The sequence below is a fragment of the Peromyscus leucopus genome, chromosome 1 (assembly GCF_004664715.2).
Source record: "Peromyscus leucopus breed LL Stock chromosome 1, UCI_PerLeu_2.1, whole genome shotgun sequence".
Classification (NCBI taxonomy): Eukaryota; Metazoa; Chordata; class Mammalia; order Rodentia; family Cricetidae; genus Peromyscus; species Peromyscus leucopus.
Genome location: NC_051063.1, coordinates 5,002,280 through 5,020,832, shown reverse-complemented (window position 1 = coordinate 5,020,832; position 18,553 = coordinate 5,002,280). Strand labels below are relative to the sequence as shown.

At 51.7% G+C, this 18,553-nt stretch overlaps 2 protein-coding genes across 2 annotated transcripts in view; one reads left to right on the top strand and one right to left on the bottom strand.

Annotated features, from left to right (window-relative positions):
• Tmem132a (transmembrane protein 132A) overlaps window positions 1–1,701 on the top strand; it is an 11,757-nt gene extending 10,056 nt beyond the window's left edge. The window contains 2 exon segments of the mRNA XM_028884234.2: window positions 381–675; window positions 678–1,701. Of these exon segments, the coding sequence (XP_028740067.1) occupies window positions 381–675; window positions 678–1,423 (1,041 nt within the window). The 3' untranslated portion in view covers window positions 1,424–1,701.
• Slc15a3 (solute carrier family 15 member 3) lies at window positions 1,640–18,553 on the bottom strand. Its single transcript, XM_028884235.2, has 8 exons — window positions 17,015–18,553; window positions 11,543–11,823; window positions 6,930–7,077; window positions 5,512–5,622; window positions 4,823–4,991; window positions 3,853–4,011; window positions 2,223–2,378; window positions 1,640–1,904 (listed from the first exon to the last, which is right to left on the bottom strand). The coding sequence occupies exons 1-8, from the start codon at window positions 17,570–17,572 to the stop codon at window positions 1,750–1,752; spliced, it is 1,737 nt and encodes a 578-aa protein (XP_028740068.1). The 5' UTR covers window positions 17,573–18,553; the 3' UTR covers window positions 1,640–1,749.

Here is an 18,553-nt window from a genome sequence, read left to right as displayed (position 1 = left end):
GCTATTGATGGGGGCTGATGGTGGAGGAGGATGGGAGGAAGTGGGTCCTGGTACTTGGACCCCTTGCTCTAGGGTTTTCAAAATAAGGACTACTTCCCATGCGGTAGTGAGTTCTCTGTGGCTGGAAGTGATCAAGCAGTGGCTGGCTGGAGTATGGCACTGGGGGGTTCACTAGGCTCTCCCGAGGACTCAGACTCCTGGGCTGAGTGGCAGACAGGTGATTGACATGCATCCCCTCTCTCCCTGTGTTTTGTCCATTTGCTTGTGTCTCTCTTTCCTCCGTGCTCTTTCTTCCGTGTGGCCTGTCACTGTGGGAGTGGTTTGTGTGTGCATGCGTGCGTGCCCTCGCGTGTCTCTGCCTGTGTCTGTGTGCCCTGCAGGAGGTGGCCCTCTCCCTGTGGCTGTCCTTCTCTGACCACACTTTGGCCCCTGCCGAGCTCTACGACCGCAGTGACCTGGGGCTGTCGGTCTCAGCTGAGGAGCCCAGTGCTGTCCTGCCGGCGGAAGAGCAGGGAGCCCAACTTGGTGTGGTGGTGAGTGGGGTGGGTGCCGAAGGGCTACCCCTACACATTGCTCTGCACCCACCGGAACCATGTCGCCGGGGCCGCCATCGTGTGCCCCTGGCCTCAGGCACTGCCTGGCTGGGGCTACCCCCTTTGCCCACACCAGCACCTGCCCTCCCTCCAGTCCTGCCCGGAGCCCACCATTCACAGAAGCCACTGTGGAGGGAAAGCGGCAGGTCGCAGGTGGTATGGGGGGCCATGTGGATGTTAGAGGCAAGTTTGAGCGGGCAGAGGAAGAAGCTGGGAAGGAAGAGGATGAGGCCAAAGAAGAGGAGGAAGACGAGGAAGAGATGGTGCCTGCCCCTCAGCGTGTCACCGACCTAGAGCTGGGAATGTATGCTCTGCTGGGTATCTTCTGTCTGGCCATCCTCATCTTTCTGGTCAATGGTGTGGTCTTCGTGCTGCGCTACCAGCGCAAAGAGCCTCCCGACAGCGCTACGGACCCTTCCTCCCCCCAGCCCCATAACTGGGTCTGGCTGGGCACCAATCAGGAGGAACTGAGTCGGCAGCTGGACCGTTGCTCCTCCCCGGGCCCACCCAAGGGGGAGGGGGGCTGCCCGTGTGAAAGTGGGGCAGGAGGGGATGCCCCAGCTGTGGCCCCCGGTGCTTCAGAGGGCACTGTTGGCTCCTCGAGCACCCTGGCCCGCAAAGAAGCTGGGGGACGTCGGAAGAGAGTCGAGTTTGTGACATTTGCGCCAGTACCCCCAGCCCAGCCGCCCGAGGAGCCTGTAGGGGCCCCAGCTGTACAGTCCATCCTGGTGGCAGGTGAGGAGGACATCCGCTGGGTGTGCGAGGACATGGGGCTGAAGGACCCGGAGGAGCTTCGTAACTACATGGAGAGGATCCGGGGCAGCTCTTGACCACTCCCTGGCCCACCAGGTGCAGCTTCGGCCACCAGCCCAGGCAGTCGGGGGACCAGTGGGATGCCTGGCTGGACTTCTTGCCTGGCCCTCATGTTCATCCTCTGGTGCTTGTTGTTCCGAGTCCCTTGCTGGGTCCCCTCGGGGACCGAACCCAGGCCCCCTCCAACCCACCCCTTGTCGTGGACCATGGTCAAGAGGGAGGGCGCATGTCCCTTATTTATGGGAACCACTTCATTCTAATGTTGGGTGCAGAATAAATGAGAAGAGAATGGGCACAGCTGGTACTGCTATGGCACTGTCTGTCTGGGTGGGTGGAGACTAATTCAGCCCCTGACCCTGTTGGACGAGCTCTGGGAAGCTGGGTCCTGACGAGTCCTCTCATAGCGACCAGCAATCCAAAGAAACAGGACAGCCGTGACAGCCTGAATGCCGGCTAGCAGGAAGAAGTAAAGGTCCATCTGGCAGTTGTTGATGTTCCCTGGGGACAGAAGGGCTGGCATGAGGGTGGGGAGGGCCTCCTTGGGCTAGCAACTAAAGCCACACTCCAGTGGGCGTGGTCTGAGAGCGCTGGGTAGAGAGTCCTCTAGGACTGTAACTCCCCAAGTGTCTCTTGGTATGTTTCTCGTTCCTCTGTTTGGAGACTTGAACACCAAGGGAAAGAGACCACTCAGCAATGGCTGAGTTCCAGAAGCAGGAAGGCGCCTCTGAGGGCCACGGAGTGTAAAACACCAGTGCTCGGCCCATCCCTACGCCTCCCTCCATTCCTGTCTTCTGGGGAGGGTCCCCTCTCACTCACCAAAATCCTTGGGGCAGTGCATCCAGCCCCCAGGCAAGGACAGTAGGGCCACCAGGCCAGAGCCCAGCAGTGAGCCTACCCCCGAAAGGCAGAAGAAGATGCCCATGATGGCGCCCTGCATGGAGCGTGGCGCTTCTGAGTAGGCAAACTCGAGACCTGTGGAGGAGAGAGGGAAGGGACTTGGGCTACACTGGGGAGCAGAGATGGGCCCCACTGCCAGCCTCCCATCGTGGGGGAGTCACATTCTCCTGCCCTCCTTTCCAAGCCTCCATCCTAATTCCCTTGGGCTGTGTATCCTCATGACGGACAGCACCTGCATAACTGTGACATGACACATTTTATCTGCCCTCCTCATCAAAATCCGATGGAGCACCTCCCCTGGCCATCATAAACACTGCCCCAGAGCTCTGACTATTCTCCTTCCTCCTGGGCATCCCAGTGAGGGCGGCGGGGTGGGTTACATCTTAGTCAGCAGCTTTTTCAACTTCTCTCCACTTTCTGTGCCCACCTTCCTTCCACACCATCACCGAATCACTTCCACCCAGCATCTAAAATAGTTCCCAAATGTAGGCCCCCCTTTCTGTCTCATTCATCTGTCCTGGGCCCTGATATCATCCACACATGGCTGATTGGGTCTCTGGACGCTTTTTGGTTTTGTTTTGCAAGACAATTTCCCTGTAGCCCTGGCACTCTGTAGACCAGGCTGGGCCTCGAACTCACAGAGGTCTGCCTGCCTCCACTGGGATTAAAGGCATGTGCCACAATTGCCTAGCTCTCTGGAACTTCTTGGAGGCTTCTATTCCCTGTATGACTGATGGGAGGATGGAAGGGTGCTGTTGGCCTCAGGGGACACTTTACCATCCAGGCTCAGCCACGGGACCCACTGTGACTTTCCGCTCCACACTCCCCCCTCCAGCGCTTATTGCCCCCTGGCTCATGCTATTCCCACTGCACTGAAGGTCCTTCCCGTACTTGCTGACTTCAGCTTCCCCAGAAGCCCATCTCCTCCCCGCTCCCCACCTTACTCACAGCCCAGCCACACTCTACAGTCCCCAGTTCAGCACTGGTGGTTTTTTGTTTGCAACTTGAGCTCATTTTTGTTTGCAACTTGAGCTCACAGGGTCAGTTTTATCATCAAGATCTAGAATTCCCATCATGGCCTAGAGGGAGAGCCTACCCAACCCTTGTAGTTTTGGCTTCCTGACTAGGTTGGGACAGGGTTGGTGTGCGTGTGTGCATGCATGCGTGCATGCACACACTATAGGACACAGTGCTGAGTTCCAGAAGGGAGGAGCACCCAACCCAGGGGATTTTTGAGAAAAGAGGCAGGAGGAACAAGCTGACAAAGGCAAAAGGTAGGAGAATGCACAGCACAGGAGACATATGGAAAGTGCCTTTTAACTTCCAACTCCCCGGGGTCTGCTGCAATGGCTGACTCAAGCCTGAACCCAGTGCTAGCTGGAGAGTCCCTCAGACTTCACCGGAGCAGGTGCAGACCTCATTCAGAGTCACTGTTCCCCTCCACACAGAAGGCAGAGTGCTACACCTGTGGTTCCCTCCAGGGTGGAGGAGCATACACCCAAGCAGAGCTCAGCACCGGTGTAAGAGCTGGGGAGGGAATCCAGGATACCTGGGATGCTGGCAAAAATCTCACTGATCCCGATGAGCAGGTACTGGGGGATTTGCCACCAGATAGACAGTGGTGCCGCATAGTACAAGTCCTGCCCAATCAGCTGAGGCACTGTCTGGTTGGCAGCGATGTACCGTAAGCGCTCTTTCTCCAGGACTCCTGGGGGTTGTGGGGTGGGGAGCAAGAAAGTACAGTCAGACCACCTCAGGCAGCTTAGAGCTTGAGTTCTTTTTTTGTTTTTTGTTTTTTTTTGTTTTGTTTTTTGCCTTGGCTGCTAGGAAGCTCAGCTAGATTTTGTATCTCCTAGGAGTTCTTACTAATCCAGAGTCTGTTATGACGTTCTTTGCAAATGAAGAAAGTGAACCTTAGATTGAGAAATCAGCCCAGAATCACACAGGTGATAAGCAGTCAGGGCTGAATCTTAGTCCCAGGATATCTGGTTTTCAAGCGGGCCTACTTTCCATAAGATCCCATGGCTAAGGTTATGTATTATGGTAGTATTTCCAGCCTGGCTTTCAGGTTTATTGTCTCCCCTTTGATGCTGGGGAGACATTTTTGCCCTGGTGAATGAATCACAACCAGATAGGGCACTTGCATTCCAATCCTGGCCCTTCCACTGGCTTGTGCAAACCTGGGCGACTCACCTAACCTTTCGGAGACTCCATCCCCATACACAAGAAGCAATAAAGCCCATGAAATTGCTGAGGGTGGAATAGGAGAAAATACTTCAAAGAAGATGGCTGCTTCAGGTTTGTGTTGCACATCATTTAGCTTTAATTTCTTCAGCCCCTACTTTATCTATTTAATTTGTTTTCAGAGAGTCTCTTTAGCCCAGGTTGGCCTTGAACCCTCCTGTGTGCCGGGGACTACAAGTGTGCACCACTACACCCAGTGTCTTTCACTCCCTCATACTGTGTCTCGAGGGCAGACCTCTCCCTCAAGGCCCGAATGAACATGATGTATCACGCACCTGCCGCGATGATCGAGGTGAACCCAAAGAACATGCCCAGGGCCATCTTCTGCAGAGCGGAGGGCAGAAGCTTGCACCGCAGCAGCAGAGGATCAATCAAGTGGTCCTTGACAGGGACCAGAATCAGTACCACCACCACATTGGCCAGCAGGAGCCAGGCTTCTGGGATCTGGGTGGGAGAGGGCCGGGAGAGACAGGTTGGCAGAGCAGAAAGAGCTCTGGGCTGGACAAGGTCCCTGAGTAACCCAGCGCCAGTGCTCGGGTCCCACCCCCATCCCCCATGGAACTCAGCTTTCTCAGCTGTGAAACTAGGGGACAGGATTACATCAGGGAAGGCAAAGTTCTTCCTGGACACAAGTTTCCATCATGAGCGCAGCATGGAAAGGATCCCAGGGAAATAGGGGAAGAGGCAGCATTGAACAGGGACCTGTGCATGCACAGGGGGTGAAAACTGGACAGTAAGCATGGGCGGGGGAGACACCTAGTTCCTGTGGGCAGCTGATCATGCTAAGAGGGGGGGCTGGATGTTGCACATGTTCCTCCACCCTGCTGGTTATTTTCTTGTGTCCTAAGCATGCCACATCACTGAGGGATTGGGGGTGGTGTGGTGTGCAGGCAGCTCCATTTCCTCTTGTTCTCATAGGATGCCCCCAGCCTGACTGGGGCTGACCACACACTTGCTCTCTTACCCTGTAGTTATTGTTTTCTGATCTCAGAGCCAAAGAGCTATTGCTAGGGTTGGTCCGGAAGATGTTGGGGATATGGAGGTGGAGACCTTGCAGGACGTAGGTGGACTGCATCTGTGGAGAGATGGAGGCGGGTCAGGGTGGAGCTTGTCACTGGACCTCTGACTCCAGGAGGCTTTGGGGCAGGCATTCCTCAGCAGCATCCCTTCGCAGCTGGCCCTTCCCTCAGTCAGGGAAAGGCTCTCCCAACCCCTTTCTCATCGGGAGGCAGCATTGAGGATGGGGTTTTCTGATGGTCTCAGGCCATGAGCAGTAACCACAGAGTTATCCCAGAGCTTGGCCGCAGCTGCTCAGATGCCCTTCCCATTGTGTCTCCAGGTCTTGCACAGGGTGGGTATGGATTAGTGTTTATTGAAATGGGGGGAGATAATGATGACATGGCTGTCTCCACTGGGAGTTGTCATCTGAGTCCTGAAGGTTGACACAGCCAGTCAGTATAGAGGTACTGATCTTCCAGCAAAGCTTTGGACACAGCTCCTGGAAGGAACAGGTTTGGTGCTCCTGCCCCTTGCTGCACCAGACATTGGCACTCTAGCTGCTATGAAGTGCAGGAGATTCCAGGTAGGGGGTACTTTGGGGTCACTCATGGCAGCAACCACTGTAGCCACCGTGGAAGGATGTCAATGTCCTGACAGTTGGTATGGACATCTTCCCCAGGTGCCTGTACCTGTGGGACAGTCTGTACCACCCTGAAGTAGCAGGCTATAACCCTATCTTAGGCTCTCTCCAATGAAGAGGGTGTGGGAGGCAATGGCCTTGTTCCTTAGGGATGGATTATGTTGTGGGATATTTGTACACTGTGTGAAAATATATTACTGTGACTGGTGTGATAAAAAGCTGAATGGCCAATAGCTTGGCAGGAGGGATAGGCGGGACATCCGGACAGAGAGAACTCTGGGAAGAAAGCAGAGTCTCCAGTGAGAGGTAGAGAAAGTAGCATGGGCAGTATGGAGAGATGAGGTAACAAGCCATGCAACAGAATATAAATTTAAAATAAGTGGGACAAGCCTAAACTAAGGCCAAGCTTTCATAATTAATAGTAAGTCTCCATGTCATTTTTTTGTGAACCGGTGGCCCAAAGAAAAATCTGACTACAAGATTAGGTTGCTACCCTGACTCCACACATGTGAAAGCACATGCACACATGTATGATGCACATGCATACACTCACATGCATATTAAGTCTATGTACACATGCACATGCATGGACACACCCACATGTAGAAGCCTGCACACACTTGCATGCACACACTCACACATGCACCATTATCCTGGGGAGGTAAAGCTGCAGGCTTCTATGGCAGGGGCTGAGCCCATGAGGGGCTGGGTACCAGGCCCCAGATCAGAAGGCAGAGGGCTACCTGGAAATACACCATCCAGTAAGGCACAAGGGTCACCATCACAGGCAGGAGCTTCACCAGCACCTGGAAGTTGGCCATGTCTTCTTGTGGAGAAGGACCCCACTGGTGAGACCTCTGATCAGGCAGCAGGTGGGCACCCTCAGAGTCCCTGTAATCCACAGAAAGAGGAGGAGAAAAAAAAGACAGCCACAACTCGGCTCTCTATAGCACTAAGGCCACCATTTCCACCTCAACCATCCTCCTCCCAGGATCCCCTTTGAGGGCCAGTGAAATGACTCAGCTGAGAAAGGCATTTGCCTTTAATCTGAGTTTCATTCCCAGGGCCCACACAATGGGTGGAGAGAACCAATCCCCAGGTCCCTGAGAATCCCAGCCATTCCTCCCCTCCATTATCCCATAAAGGCCTCTAGCACCAACTCCACTACCCTTCCCGTCACCCCCACTAGTGAGGTGATCGATGTCACCCAAGCTGTCACGGGTGGCCACCAGACTTACACCACTCTCAAGCTACATCCAGCCTTTGGGTTTGGGGGTGGTAAAACCAGAGAAGGAGGAAAGCAGAGCCTTCAGGGACTGTGCTCTGGTTTTTGCCTTGTGGCATCCATTTACCACGAGAACCACGGAAGTCGCAACACAAATCTAACTCAGTCGCCCACAGATTTGATGTACCCCAGTTCCCTTGCTGCTGACCCCAAGTCTATCCTCAGTGGACTTAGGTGGAGAGTGGAGGTGGAGAGGCAGAAACGGAAGGGCCATCACAGGAGACCCGAGAGACTGACCAGCACTACAACCTTTACCCTTTGCCCTCAGGGTTTCTGAACCTCTCTCATCCAAAAGTCTTGAGCTGTCCCCTGAGACTCCAAAAGGAAAATGTCCAGCTGGTCTTCTTCAGGGGCAGCCGCCTTAAACTCCTCCCCTCCCAGCATTCAGTGCTGTCCCTCAACAGTGCTGTGGTCTGTTTCTCTTGCCAGATCCAGGCTGGCTTTGTGACTCTTGAATCAACAGAGAGAAGCAGATGCCATGCTTTGTAAGTCTAAGCCTCTGCAACCCTTAAGAAGACCCACAGCTGCTTCTTCCACCCGCCTTCTGGAACATTCTTTCTTAGAACGCTCCTTTTCACATCCCAGACACTGTCCCCCAAGAAGTGCAAGCTACAGACCAGGCCACAGGAAGGGGAAACTTAGGCTTTCACCGTCAGTCCCAGCTGAGCTCTGAGCTCACCATCTACCACACCATTGAGAATGTTCTAGAATCCAGCCCTTTAAAGCCCCCAAATGACCTGGTGATGTCGAGCGCAGCAGAAGACACACCCCGAGAACCGGAGTTACCCACGGCATTTGAAAGAGGATGAAAAGCTGGTGCTCGAGTCAGTGAATTGTGGTGTGGTTTGCGAGGCAGTAACAGCTAATTAAAACCACCAGACTCCACGGCACCTGCAACTTCACTGACTGACCTCCAGCAACCGAGCAGGCTGGGGAAGGCTGGCACATCACCCTTTTGCTCTAGACCCCACTGACCCTGGCTGGGACGGGTTCAGCCAGGAACTAGAGACAGATTTGTTTGGCATACGTGGTCAGTTTTACACATAAGAATCTTACTCAACTATAAAGAACAATGAAATTATGAGATCTGAGGAAATGGATGGGACTGGAAATTATATTAAGTGAGGTAGCACAGGCTCAGAAAAATGCTGCCAGGTCTCTCTCCTATGTGGGTCCCACCTGCTAACTATTACATATGTGCATGTATGTGTGAGTGTGTTTAGATGCTAGGAGACTAGAACGGGGACTGGGAGAGGAGAAAAAAAGAGGCTTGAGGGAGGGGTTAGGAAGGGTAATAGAACACATGTGATAGAAAACTGGAAGAGAGACTGGAGCAGCGAGGAGTGGGAACAGGGAGATGAGGAAGGGGAAAGGATGTAGGAAAATGCTGAAAGGAAACCTGCTATTTTGTAAGCTAATTTAAAAAGAGACTGGAAGCCAGATGGTGGTGGTGCACACCTTTAATCCCAGCACTCAGGAGGCAGAGGCAGGCGGATCTCTGCATTCGAGGCCAGCCTGGTCTACTAAGTGAGTTCCAGGACAGCCATGAATACGCAGAGAAACCTAGAGATTGGAGATACAACAATGTGGCTCAGTAGGTTAAGGCGCTTGCCACCAAGTCTGACGACCTGAGTTTGATCCCTGGGCCCCACATGGTAGAAGGAGAGAACCGACTCTCACAAGTTGTCCTATGATCTCCATATGCATGTTGCAGCAGGCACACACACACACACACACTGAGATATTTTGATCACACTCTGACAATAAAATTTACCTTGAATCAGAGAGCAGAGTTAGCTACTAGCTGACCAGAATTAGCCACAGAGGTTTTGGAGGACCCAGGAGATATAGAAAGACACAGGAAGTAGTGGGGAGGGGGGCTTAGAAAGATTGGAGGCCCTTTTGGATGGAGAAAGGAGAGAGAGAGGAGGTCACTGGTCACTTCTCCTCCACTTCTCTGATCAATCAGGTTTTTACCTTGATATCTGACTCCCGAGTTTTATTTAATAATAGGACAATATAAATAATTGCTCTGCATGCACACACAAACACAAACTAACTAAATAAATAATATCTAAAGACCAGACCAGATGGAAAGGACAGAAGTAGCCAACCAAGCATGTCCAAGGACACCTGGAGTCAATTTCTCTCAGGTGTGAGTTCGTGAGGGAGGGAGCCATGACAGTTGTTTTCTAGTTCACTTAATAACAGAGTTGTTTATTTTAGGATACTTAGATCAACTGTGACTACACCTTTGACCTTTGCTCTTTGCCCTTTGTCCTGGGAATATCTGATCCTTTTCTTGTCTAAGAGCCTTGTGTCATCCTTTGAGACTCAACAAAAGGATAACACCAGGGTAGTCGTCTCCAAGGAGTCAGATCATATCTCCGGGAACTTCACTGTGGCCATCATGTTACCGACCTACTGATTGTCACTGGCAGGCCACCGGCAGTGTTGCTTTTATTGCCAATCCCACCATACCCCGTCACTGCTGCTGCCAAGACCGTCACTGTCTTCTGCATTTCTTTTTCCCTTTTTAAAACTGTGAATGTGTATGTACACATTCATGTGTGTGTGTGTGTGTGTGTGTGTGTGTGTGTGCTTCTGTGTTCAGTGCATGTGCACAGGTGTCTTGGTTAGCTTTAATTGTCAACTTCTGCACACAGCTTAGACTCACCTGAAGAAGGGAATCTCAAGCAAGGCGTTATCCAGATAAGATTGACCCATGGGAATGTCTATGGGGGAGTTGTCTTGATTTTTAATTGATGTAGGAGGACCCAGCTCACTGTGGTGGGAACCATTCCCTAGGCAGGTGGGTCCTGGGCTGCATAAATAAAGCCAGCATGAGCCTGGGCAAGCCAGCAAACAGTATTCCTTCATGGTTTCTGCTTCAAGTCCCTGCCCTGACTTTCTTCATCGAGAGGCTGTAAGCTGTGAGCCAAAATAAGAAAATAAGCTCTTCCTCCTCTAAGCTGATTTTGATCATGGTGTCTGTCACAGCAACGGAATGGAATTAGAACAGTATGTGTGCACATTCCTGTGTGGACTGGGGGTGCATTGAGTGTCTTTCTTAATTCCTTCTCCCTATTAACATGTTGTTAAATTTTAGTGTGTGTGTGTGTGTGTGTGTGTGTGTGTGTGTGTGAGTGTGTGTGTGTGTGTGTGTGTGTGTGTGTGTGTGTGTGTGTGTGAGAGAGAGAGAGAGAGAGAGAGAGAGAGAGAGAGAGAGAGAGAGAGAAGTGCACATGGAGACCAGAGGACAACTCACTGAGATAGGGTTTCTCATTAAACCTGGGGCTAGGCTTTTGACCAGCAAACCAGTGATCCTCTGTCTCCACCCAGCACCCCCCGACACACACATACACAGTGCTGAGGTTACAAGCATGTATATGATCATGCCTTGCTTTTCACATGGGTTCTGGGGGGTCTAAATCCAGCTCCTCATGCTTGTGCAACAAGCGCTTTATCAACTGAGCCATCTCCCAAGCTCGTGTGTGTGTTTGTGTGTGTGTGTGTGTGTGTGTGTGTGTGTGTGTGTGTGTGTGTATGTGTATAGGTGCACATGTGCGCATGTGCAATAGAGGCTAGAGAACAACCTTGGATATCATTTTTAGGAATGCCGACTGCCTTCTTTGAGATGTTCTCTCATTGGCCTGCAGCTCACGAATTAGGCTAGGCTGTATGTTCAGCAAGTCCCAGGGACTCACCTGTCTCTACTTCCCCAGTGCTGAGATTATAGGTCTGTGCCACCATGATGGGCATTTTTAGGTCCTAGTACTTGTAAGGCAAGCACTTTACTGACTGAGCCATCCCCTCAGACCTGTCCTTACGATTTCTAATAGAGGATCATCGGTAACACCAGCACCAGCACCAGCACCAGCACCAGCACCAGCACCAGCACCAGCACCAGCAACCCCATCACTGTAATCACCATCCTTTATCATAGCAGCTCTGACTATGACTGGAGGGCAGGTTCCCATTCAGTGCCACCCCTGAAACAGAACCAGAAGCCCAAGAAGTTGGATCTGGCCTCCCCCAGGGAGCTTGGCAGCCTCCTTTACCCTTTGCTACCTGGAAGAGTGCCGCCGGGGACAGCAGCTTTGGAATGCGAGCTTCAGCATAGTTGACACTTGACTGCCTGTTGGGGGCTTGGTGATGAAGACGGGGGTAGCAAAGAGGAAGATGAAGAACGCCAGGCCCACAAGGCCCACGATGATGCTGTAGCCATACAGGAAGCTGATGTTCTGCTCAATGAAGGCCACCACCAGCAGGGACAGTACGGCACCCAAGTTGATGCTCCAGTAAAACCAGTTGAAGAAGCGACGGGTGGCATCCCGTCCGAGGTCCATCACCTGTCATCCAGCCAGGGACAAGAGTGAGGGAGGACCCAGGAGGTCCTCTGTACACATACACCCCACAGGAATGCTTCTGGGGTCAGCAAATAAGCACATTCCTAATCTCTGATTACTAAATATATAAATTCAATAAATATTCATTAAATGAATAATGAACGTATATTTCATGTATGTGGTGTGCATGCATGTTTGTATGTATGTAGGCACACATGTTCGGGGGTGCACTTATACACATGGAGGTTTGGGGTCTGATGTATCAGTTACTCTTCCACCTTATTCAATGAGGCAGGGTCTCTTAGTCAAACCCAGAGTTCACCAATATGCCTAGCCTCCCCAGCCAGGTTGTTCTGGGGATCCCATCTCTGTTGTTTAAGGCTGGATTTACAGGCAGGCCACCAAGTCCACTTGGCATTCTGTGTGGGTTCTGGGAACCCAAACTTTGGTCTTTATGCTTGCACAGTAAGCAAGCTAATTGCTGAGCAATCTCCCCAGTCCGTGCATACATCCTTCTCTTGAGAGCCAGTTAGTGGCTGAAACACTTTCACCCAGCTGTTTTTATATGCTCATGACACACATTGGTTTTTACTGTCACCAACTAGGACGCACAACAGATGTCTTCAAGGCCATTTTGTTCACTTCTGGTTGATTTATCCTTTGTCTTTGAACAACCCATGCTGTGCAATACTTTCATAATCAGCAAAATGTCCATGAAAATCTCAGTTCATTCCACACTATTAAATGTGATGTATGCTTACTAGTGGCAGATCAGACTGAGACCAGCTAAGAATTTTCTCTGAAGCTCGAGTTGCAAACTGAGTGTTGCATGGAAGCTTACCCCCTCTGATGAGCTACCATCCCTTCTATGCATGGTCAAAGATGGAGAAACAGGTGGTGGGTGGAGGTGGTTCTGATGCATAGTCCTCACAGCAAGCTCTGACCTTATGAAAAACATCTTTCTCAGGCCCCTTAGCAAGGGCAGATGTCACCCCAGGATTTAGGACAATCTACAGTAGATCCTCCACTCTGCCCTGCTGTCTCCGGTTAGCTGCATTGGCCTCATTCCCATTCCCAGACCATGATTCTGACTCAACAGCTCAGAATGAAGGCCCAGGCTCCTGCATTTCTAAAAAGCCAGAAGAACTGGGGATTGCTTCTCAAATGAATCTCTGCATTCTTGTTTGTGCACATGTATGTGCATGTGTTTGTGTGTGTGCATATGTGTGCAAGTATACTGAGGTTTATGTGTGTGCATGTATGTGTATATGTGTGCATGTATGCATGTGTGTGTGTGTGTGTGTGTGTGTTGTGTGTGTGTGTTGCTGAGGTTTATCTACGTGTGTGTGCACTGGGGTGACAGCACTTTGGTGACAGGCATGTGTCTTATACTGTGTTTTGTTTTTTTAAATTCATTTCTTTTTATGTGCATTGGTATTTTGTCTACGTGTATGTCTGTGTGAGGGTGTCAGATTCCCTGGAACTGAGTTACAAACAGTTGTGAGCTGTCATGTAGGTGCTGGGAATTGAATCTGTGTCCTCTGGAAGAGTAGCCAGTGCTCTGAACCTCTAAGCCATTTCTCCAGTCCCCACACTGTGCTTTTTACAAGGTTGCTTGGACCTCACCTCGGGTCCTCACGCTTTTGTAGCATGTGCTCTCACCCCTTTAGCCCTACCTTCCATGCTGAAGACCCAAGTGAGGGCCTCAGGCATGCCACACATGCACTCTACCAGTGAGACACATCTCCAGCCCCCTTTGACTTTTATTTTGAAACAGATTCTCATTAAGTTGTGGAGACTGACCTCTAACTTACTCTGTAGCTTATGCAGAACTTGCCATCCTCCTTCCTAAACCTCCCAAGCAGCTGGGATTCCAGGCCTGTGGTACCAGGTCTGGCTAACAGCCATGTTTCAATAACCACCAAATCTTAGAATCCATCCCCATCCTTCCACTCATTCCAAACATGGAATATGTATTTCCACTCACTAAGAGGATTCTCCCATGCTTTCCCTGCAGCTGTTGTGCTGAGGAAGAGATAAATGTTTTTCTCCTTATCTAAATGTAAAATTATAATCCATACAGATGTGCTTAAAATTGCATTGCCTTGGGGATTCTCCCTTGGAGAAGGGAGGAGGGGCATTGCCATGTCAGCTTACTGAGAATCCTTGCCTGGACCTTCAAGCAGAAAATCGAATACGCCCCATTATGAACAGCTACTTCCATTTATTAATTGGAAGTAAGTACATATGACAAGTGTAACTCGAAGGGAACAACCAGGCAGTCCATGCGGGATATAAATGAGTCCTTCCAGAATAAGCGAATGCTGTGTGGAGAATGATGGATGGCCCTTCCTGAAATCAGCAAGTGTGCTAAACTTGCAGCTCCTATGCATGGCTCTTTTCCAGATGGTGCCCAACTCCCCATATCCCTAGACTGACTGCCTAACCTCCTGATGCTGGGTAGCCTGTCCTGTGCTCTGGTACCCCAATCCTGTGGCCACACCCATCTCTCCACTGCAGTAGAGCCATTTTTTTGTTTGTTTGTTTGTTTTGTTTTTGTTTTTCGAGACAGGGTTTCTCTATGTAGCCCTGGCTGTCCTGGAACTCACTCTGTAGACCAGGCTGGTCTGGAACTCAGGGACCCACCTACCTCTGCCTCTTGAGTGTTGGGATTAAAGGCGTGCACCACCACTGCCCGGCCAGTAGAGCTATCTTTAAAGAGCTCAAATCCAGTAAAGTCTACCCTGCCTCGCGCCAGTCTGTCTCTACACTGTCCTGGGGAGCAGGTTACAAAGACAGCAAAAATGACCAGGATGTGGGAAGGGAAAGGAGCCCCTCAACCCAGAGTCTGCTTTGAAGCCATTCACCAGCCGAGAATCAAGAGTTCCAGCACACTGAACGTTTGTTGTGATGGTTGCCAACATAGAAACAGTATTCATCTTATACATAGTGATTTTATGTTAAAATAACAACAGCTGGCCTGAGGAGACAACTCACTGTGTAAAGCTGTAGATGTCACAGGAGGCTCAGTGCTCTGGCCTCTGGGCAACCAGTTCTGCCACCAGAAGGAAAGAGAGAAGAGGTGCTTGGTGGCTGGGGCCTTTGGAGGTATGGTGGCAAGGCCATTGATGAGAGACCAGAAAACAGAGCTGGCCTCCTTTAGGGAATTTTCACAAGCTCGCTCCAGGAACCCTAAACTGCTAGTGGCAGAATTCTCCCAGCTGACAGAGCTGCCCTGTGACCTGAGCTTTGAGCAGGGCTGAATTTTGATCAACAGGAACTGCCCAGATTTGCATGGCTCCCATTTGCGTAGTTGATAACGCACAACTGGAAGTTCTATCCATAGCAGCTTGTGCTAACCTTCCACAACTGTACACTGCCAGTCTGGGCTGCCTTCCTTCATGGGGGCACAAATGACATGCCGGGAAATGCCCATCAAGAGACTCATCCTAACTACATGGAGAGCCACACGTCATTATTCCGCGCTGTAGGTGGCACACCACCTTCTCCTGGCCTCTGTTCTTTGCAGCACACTCGGTGTCAACACTCTTCTTTCTGTTCTGTTTTGTACAATAAGCTTGCTCCTTGCCTGCCAGCTCCTGTAAGAGTTGGCCACCCCTATCTGCTCCAGGGTTTCAGGGCAGCTGGGAGTGGGTAAGTAGTGGATGTCAATCAAAGAGTAAAATCAGTAGAAGATGAGACATTCCTTTCGGCAAGTATTGGCAATCTTCTGGTCAACACTAACCAGGAGGGAGAGAAGGATGCCCGAGGCCCAAGCCATCTACAGATGCCTGTATTTCCAGCTCCAAGGGACCCAACACACTCTGCTCACCTCTACTATGCATCTGCTCACACCTGTGCACATATACTTGCAAAGGCACACACATACACACACACTATATATATATACATGTTATTAAAAAGAGCAATCCTCAGTAAGGACACTGGTCACTATGAGGTACCGGGTTGTGGACATCAACTGAAAGACATAACTTATTTGAGAACTGCCTGACTTATGAGTGCTTTATGAGGCAAACAAAGTGAATTAGAGAGTAAGTACATTCAGTATGGCCTGACCACACTGCCATATCACCTGTCCTCCCTTCCATGGACACCTCATCTTCCCCATGCCTGTCTATGACCATTTCTGCATTCTGCCTGTGATCATTCACACAGTGTGTGGCTGTTTTAATAATATTCTCTACTAGTTTATTTTATTATCAGCTATACCACTTGAGCACAGCTACCAGAACAGGGCCATGCCAGCAAGACTTTGAGTTAGACGTGTAGCAAATATTTATTGGCTTTGTTTTCCCCATATGCCACAGCATGTCCCAGGGGAATGTCAAGGGCTGAGTTTGAGGTGTGTACCTGGCTGCCCCTCTTATGAGGGGCAAAGATGAGATCCGAATATGTTTGCCCACTGCCTCTGGTGTTGCTGGATGAGAAGAGGCTGGCTGGCTCCTGCACCAGCCCCCAGGCCCCACTGATACATTAGGACAGGGCTCCCGCTGGGACCTGAGGCTCAGCGGCCTCACTAGCCCTCATGCCCTGCTGTTCTCTGTCTTCTGAGATAAGTTGAGAGGCTACAACACTACCCACCTGGCGAATAGTTAAGAAGGCCAAGTTAAAACAGGAAAAGCAACTGGGCATGGTGGCTCACATCTGAAATCCCAGCACATAGGAACCCGAGTCAGGAGGATTGGCACAAGTTTGATGCCAAGCTGGATTACTTAATGAGACCATGTGTCAAAATAAGACAGACAGACAGATACATGCATGCATGTGTGTGTGCGCACTTGTGCGTGTGCGCGCACACACGTATATGCACACATACACATATTACTGGGCAGGCATGGTGGCACACCAGCATTTGGGAGGTGGAGGCAGTAGCCTCAGGAGTTCAAGGCCCTCTATAGCTACAAATCGAGTTGGAGGCCAGCCTGGAACGCTTAAGAAAAATCAAAGGCACTTGGCCTGAGGTTTGGGACATGACTTAGAGGTGGGGGCTATGTCTAATCTTACTGAGGGTTGTGTGACTCTTTCAAAAGCAAGCTGCTCTTCTGTTTTCATATAAGGAAACTGGTGTAGAGAGAGGAAGTGGTCTCTGAGGTCACTCTGGAGGCTAGAGCCTCCATCTCAGGATCTTCATTCCCCTTGGGCGTCATGGCACAATGCCTCTCTGGCCACTCACCTGGTCAGCCCCGAACGAAGTGAGGTTGCTCCTGACAGAGCTGGCAGCCAGCGCCAGCAGCAGCAGCACCAAGTAGAGGGTGGTCGCGCAGTAGGGGCTGGACCAGGAGCCTGGACAGTCTGCGGATGGACAGGCAGGTTCCAGTGGCAACTCGGGCATCTCTCCGCAGAAGGATTTGCGGCCGTCTTCGGTGATGGTGGTGAGCAACAAGCCCGAGGCAGCCAGATAGAGCACCAGGCTGAGCGAGATGGTGAGATAGCGGCCCAGGTACACATCGGCCAGCCAGCCTCCCACGGGAGCCAGCAGGTAGGAGGCGCCCAGGAAGAGGAGTGTGGCCCTCGACGCCTGCTCGCCAGGCCAATTGAAGTTATAGCTGTTGAGGTAGAGCACGAGGTTGGAGGTGACACCAAAGAAGGCCGCGCGTTCCAGCATCTCCACCAGCAGCACTGCGGCGGCCGCTGTCCGTCTCCACCGCCGGGGACTCCGCCGGCCTCGAGCCACCAGTGGTTGCCGCTCCCCGGACCTGCTTGGCTGCTCCTGAGCTCGAGGTGCAGACATCGTGGGCCTCCTGTCTCCGTGACTCAGATCCTTTCCTCTGCCCTCCCCTCTTCTCCCCTAGACCGATTGCCCTCTTTTCTCACCCCTTGTCTCCTTCTCTTTTTCCCTCGGGTCCCTCTCCTTGCTTCCCAGATTCGATCTCCACCTTAATTCTTCACTCTCTCCTTCCACAAGTTCTTGTTCATCTCCTCCCCAGCGCTTCTCTTATACTGAGTGTCTCCTCTCCTTCCTCCACTCTGGCCTTGTCTGTCCCCACACCCTATCACCCGCTTGCCTCACTTCTCCACCCTCCCCCTCTTTCCTGCTAGTCCACCCCGGTCCCCACTGCCTTTTCTCAACTGTTGGCCCCCTCTCTTAGGACACCTCCGCCTCAGTGCCCCCTCCACCGGCCCTGCCACCTCCTCCACACACCCCTGTTGGCCTGACTGCCTCCCTTCCTCCCCCCAAGTCCCTTCTGGCTTTTCCTCCCGGTTCAGACTGTCCCTCTCTCTGCTTCTTAAGAAACTCTGGGCTTCCCCTTTCACTGGCCCTGGGCTGCCTGCGTCACCCAGATTTAGGAGAAATGAAAGCCCGTGGGTCACAGGGTCCCTTCTCACCCAGCTTTCTAAAAATCTCCCTTCTCCTGGACTATTGTCGGCGCCCCGGCCCGAGTCTGCTGGCTTTCCCGGGGCCAGGACTGGAGGCTTCCTTTCCGTTTCTCTCCACCCCATCCTCCCCCCGCCCCATCCCACTTATAGCAGCGTCCTCTTCCACCAGTGTGAGGGACCTCTTCACTGTAGTTAGGGCCCTTGGATGAGGCAGGCAGACTGGGAGGGGCATCTTCAGCCCAGGGAGCTACGTTTGGAGGAATTTCAGGATCCTTCAACACTAACAGGTAGTGGTGCCGCTGAGGTCAGATCACAGAGCTGTGAAGACCACATGGAGCATTCGGTGGCCCGGATGTCCTTTCACAGAGCCAGCGACAGCCCAGTAAGGGTGGGG

Excerpts from the sequence above, each read along its gene's own strand:
- Slc15a3 (XM_028884235.2), bottom strand. The coding sequence starts at position 17,572 with ATGTCTGCACCTCGAGCTCAGGAGCAGCCAAGCAGGTCCGGGGAGCGG. Across the intron at positions 7,078-11,542 it reads CCCCGGCGGCACTCTTCCAG|GGACTCTGAGGGTGCCCACC; the intron begins GTAGCAAAGGGT and ends TGTGGATTACAG. Across the intron at positions 5,623-6,929 it reads ACTGGATGGTGTATTTCCAG|ATGCAGTCCACCTACGTCCT; the intron begins GTAGCCCTCTGC and ends ATCTCTCCACAG.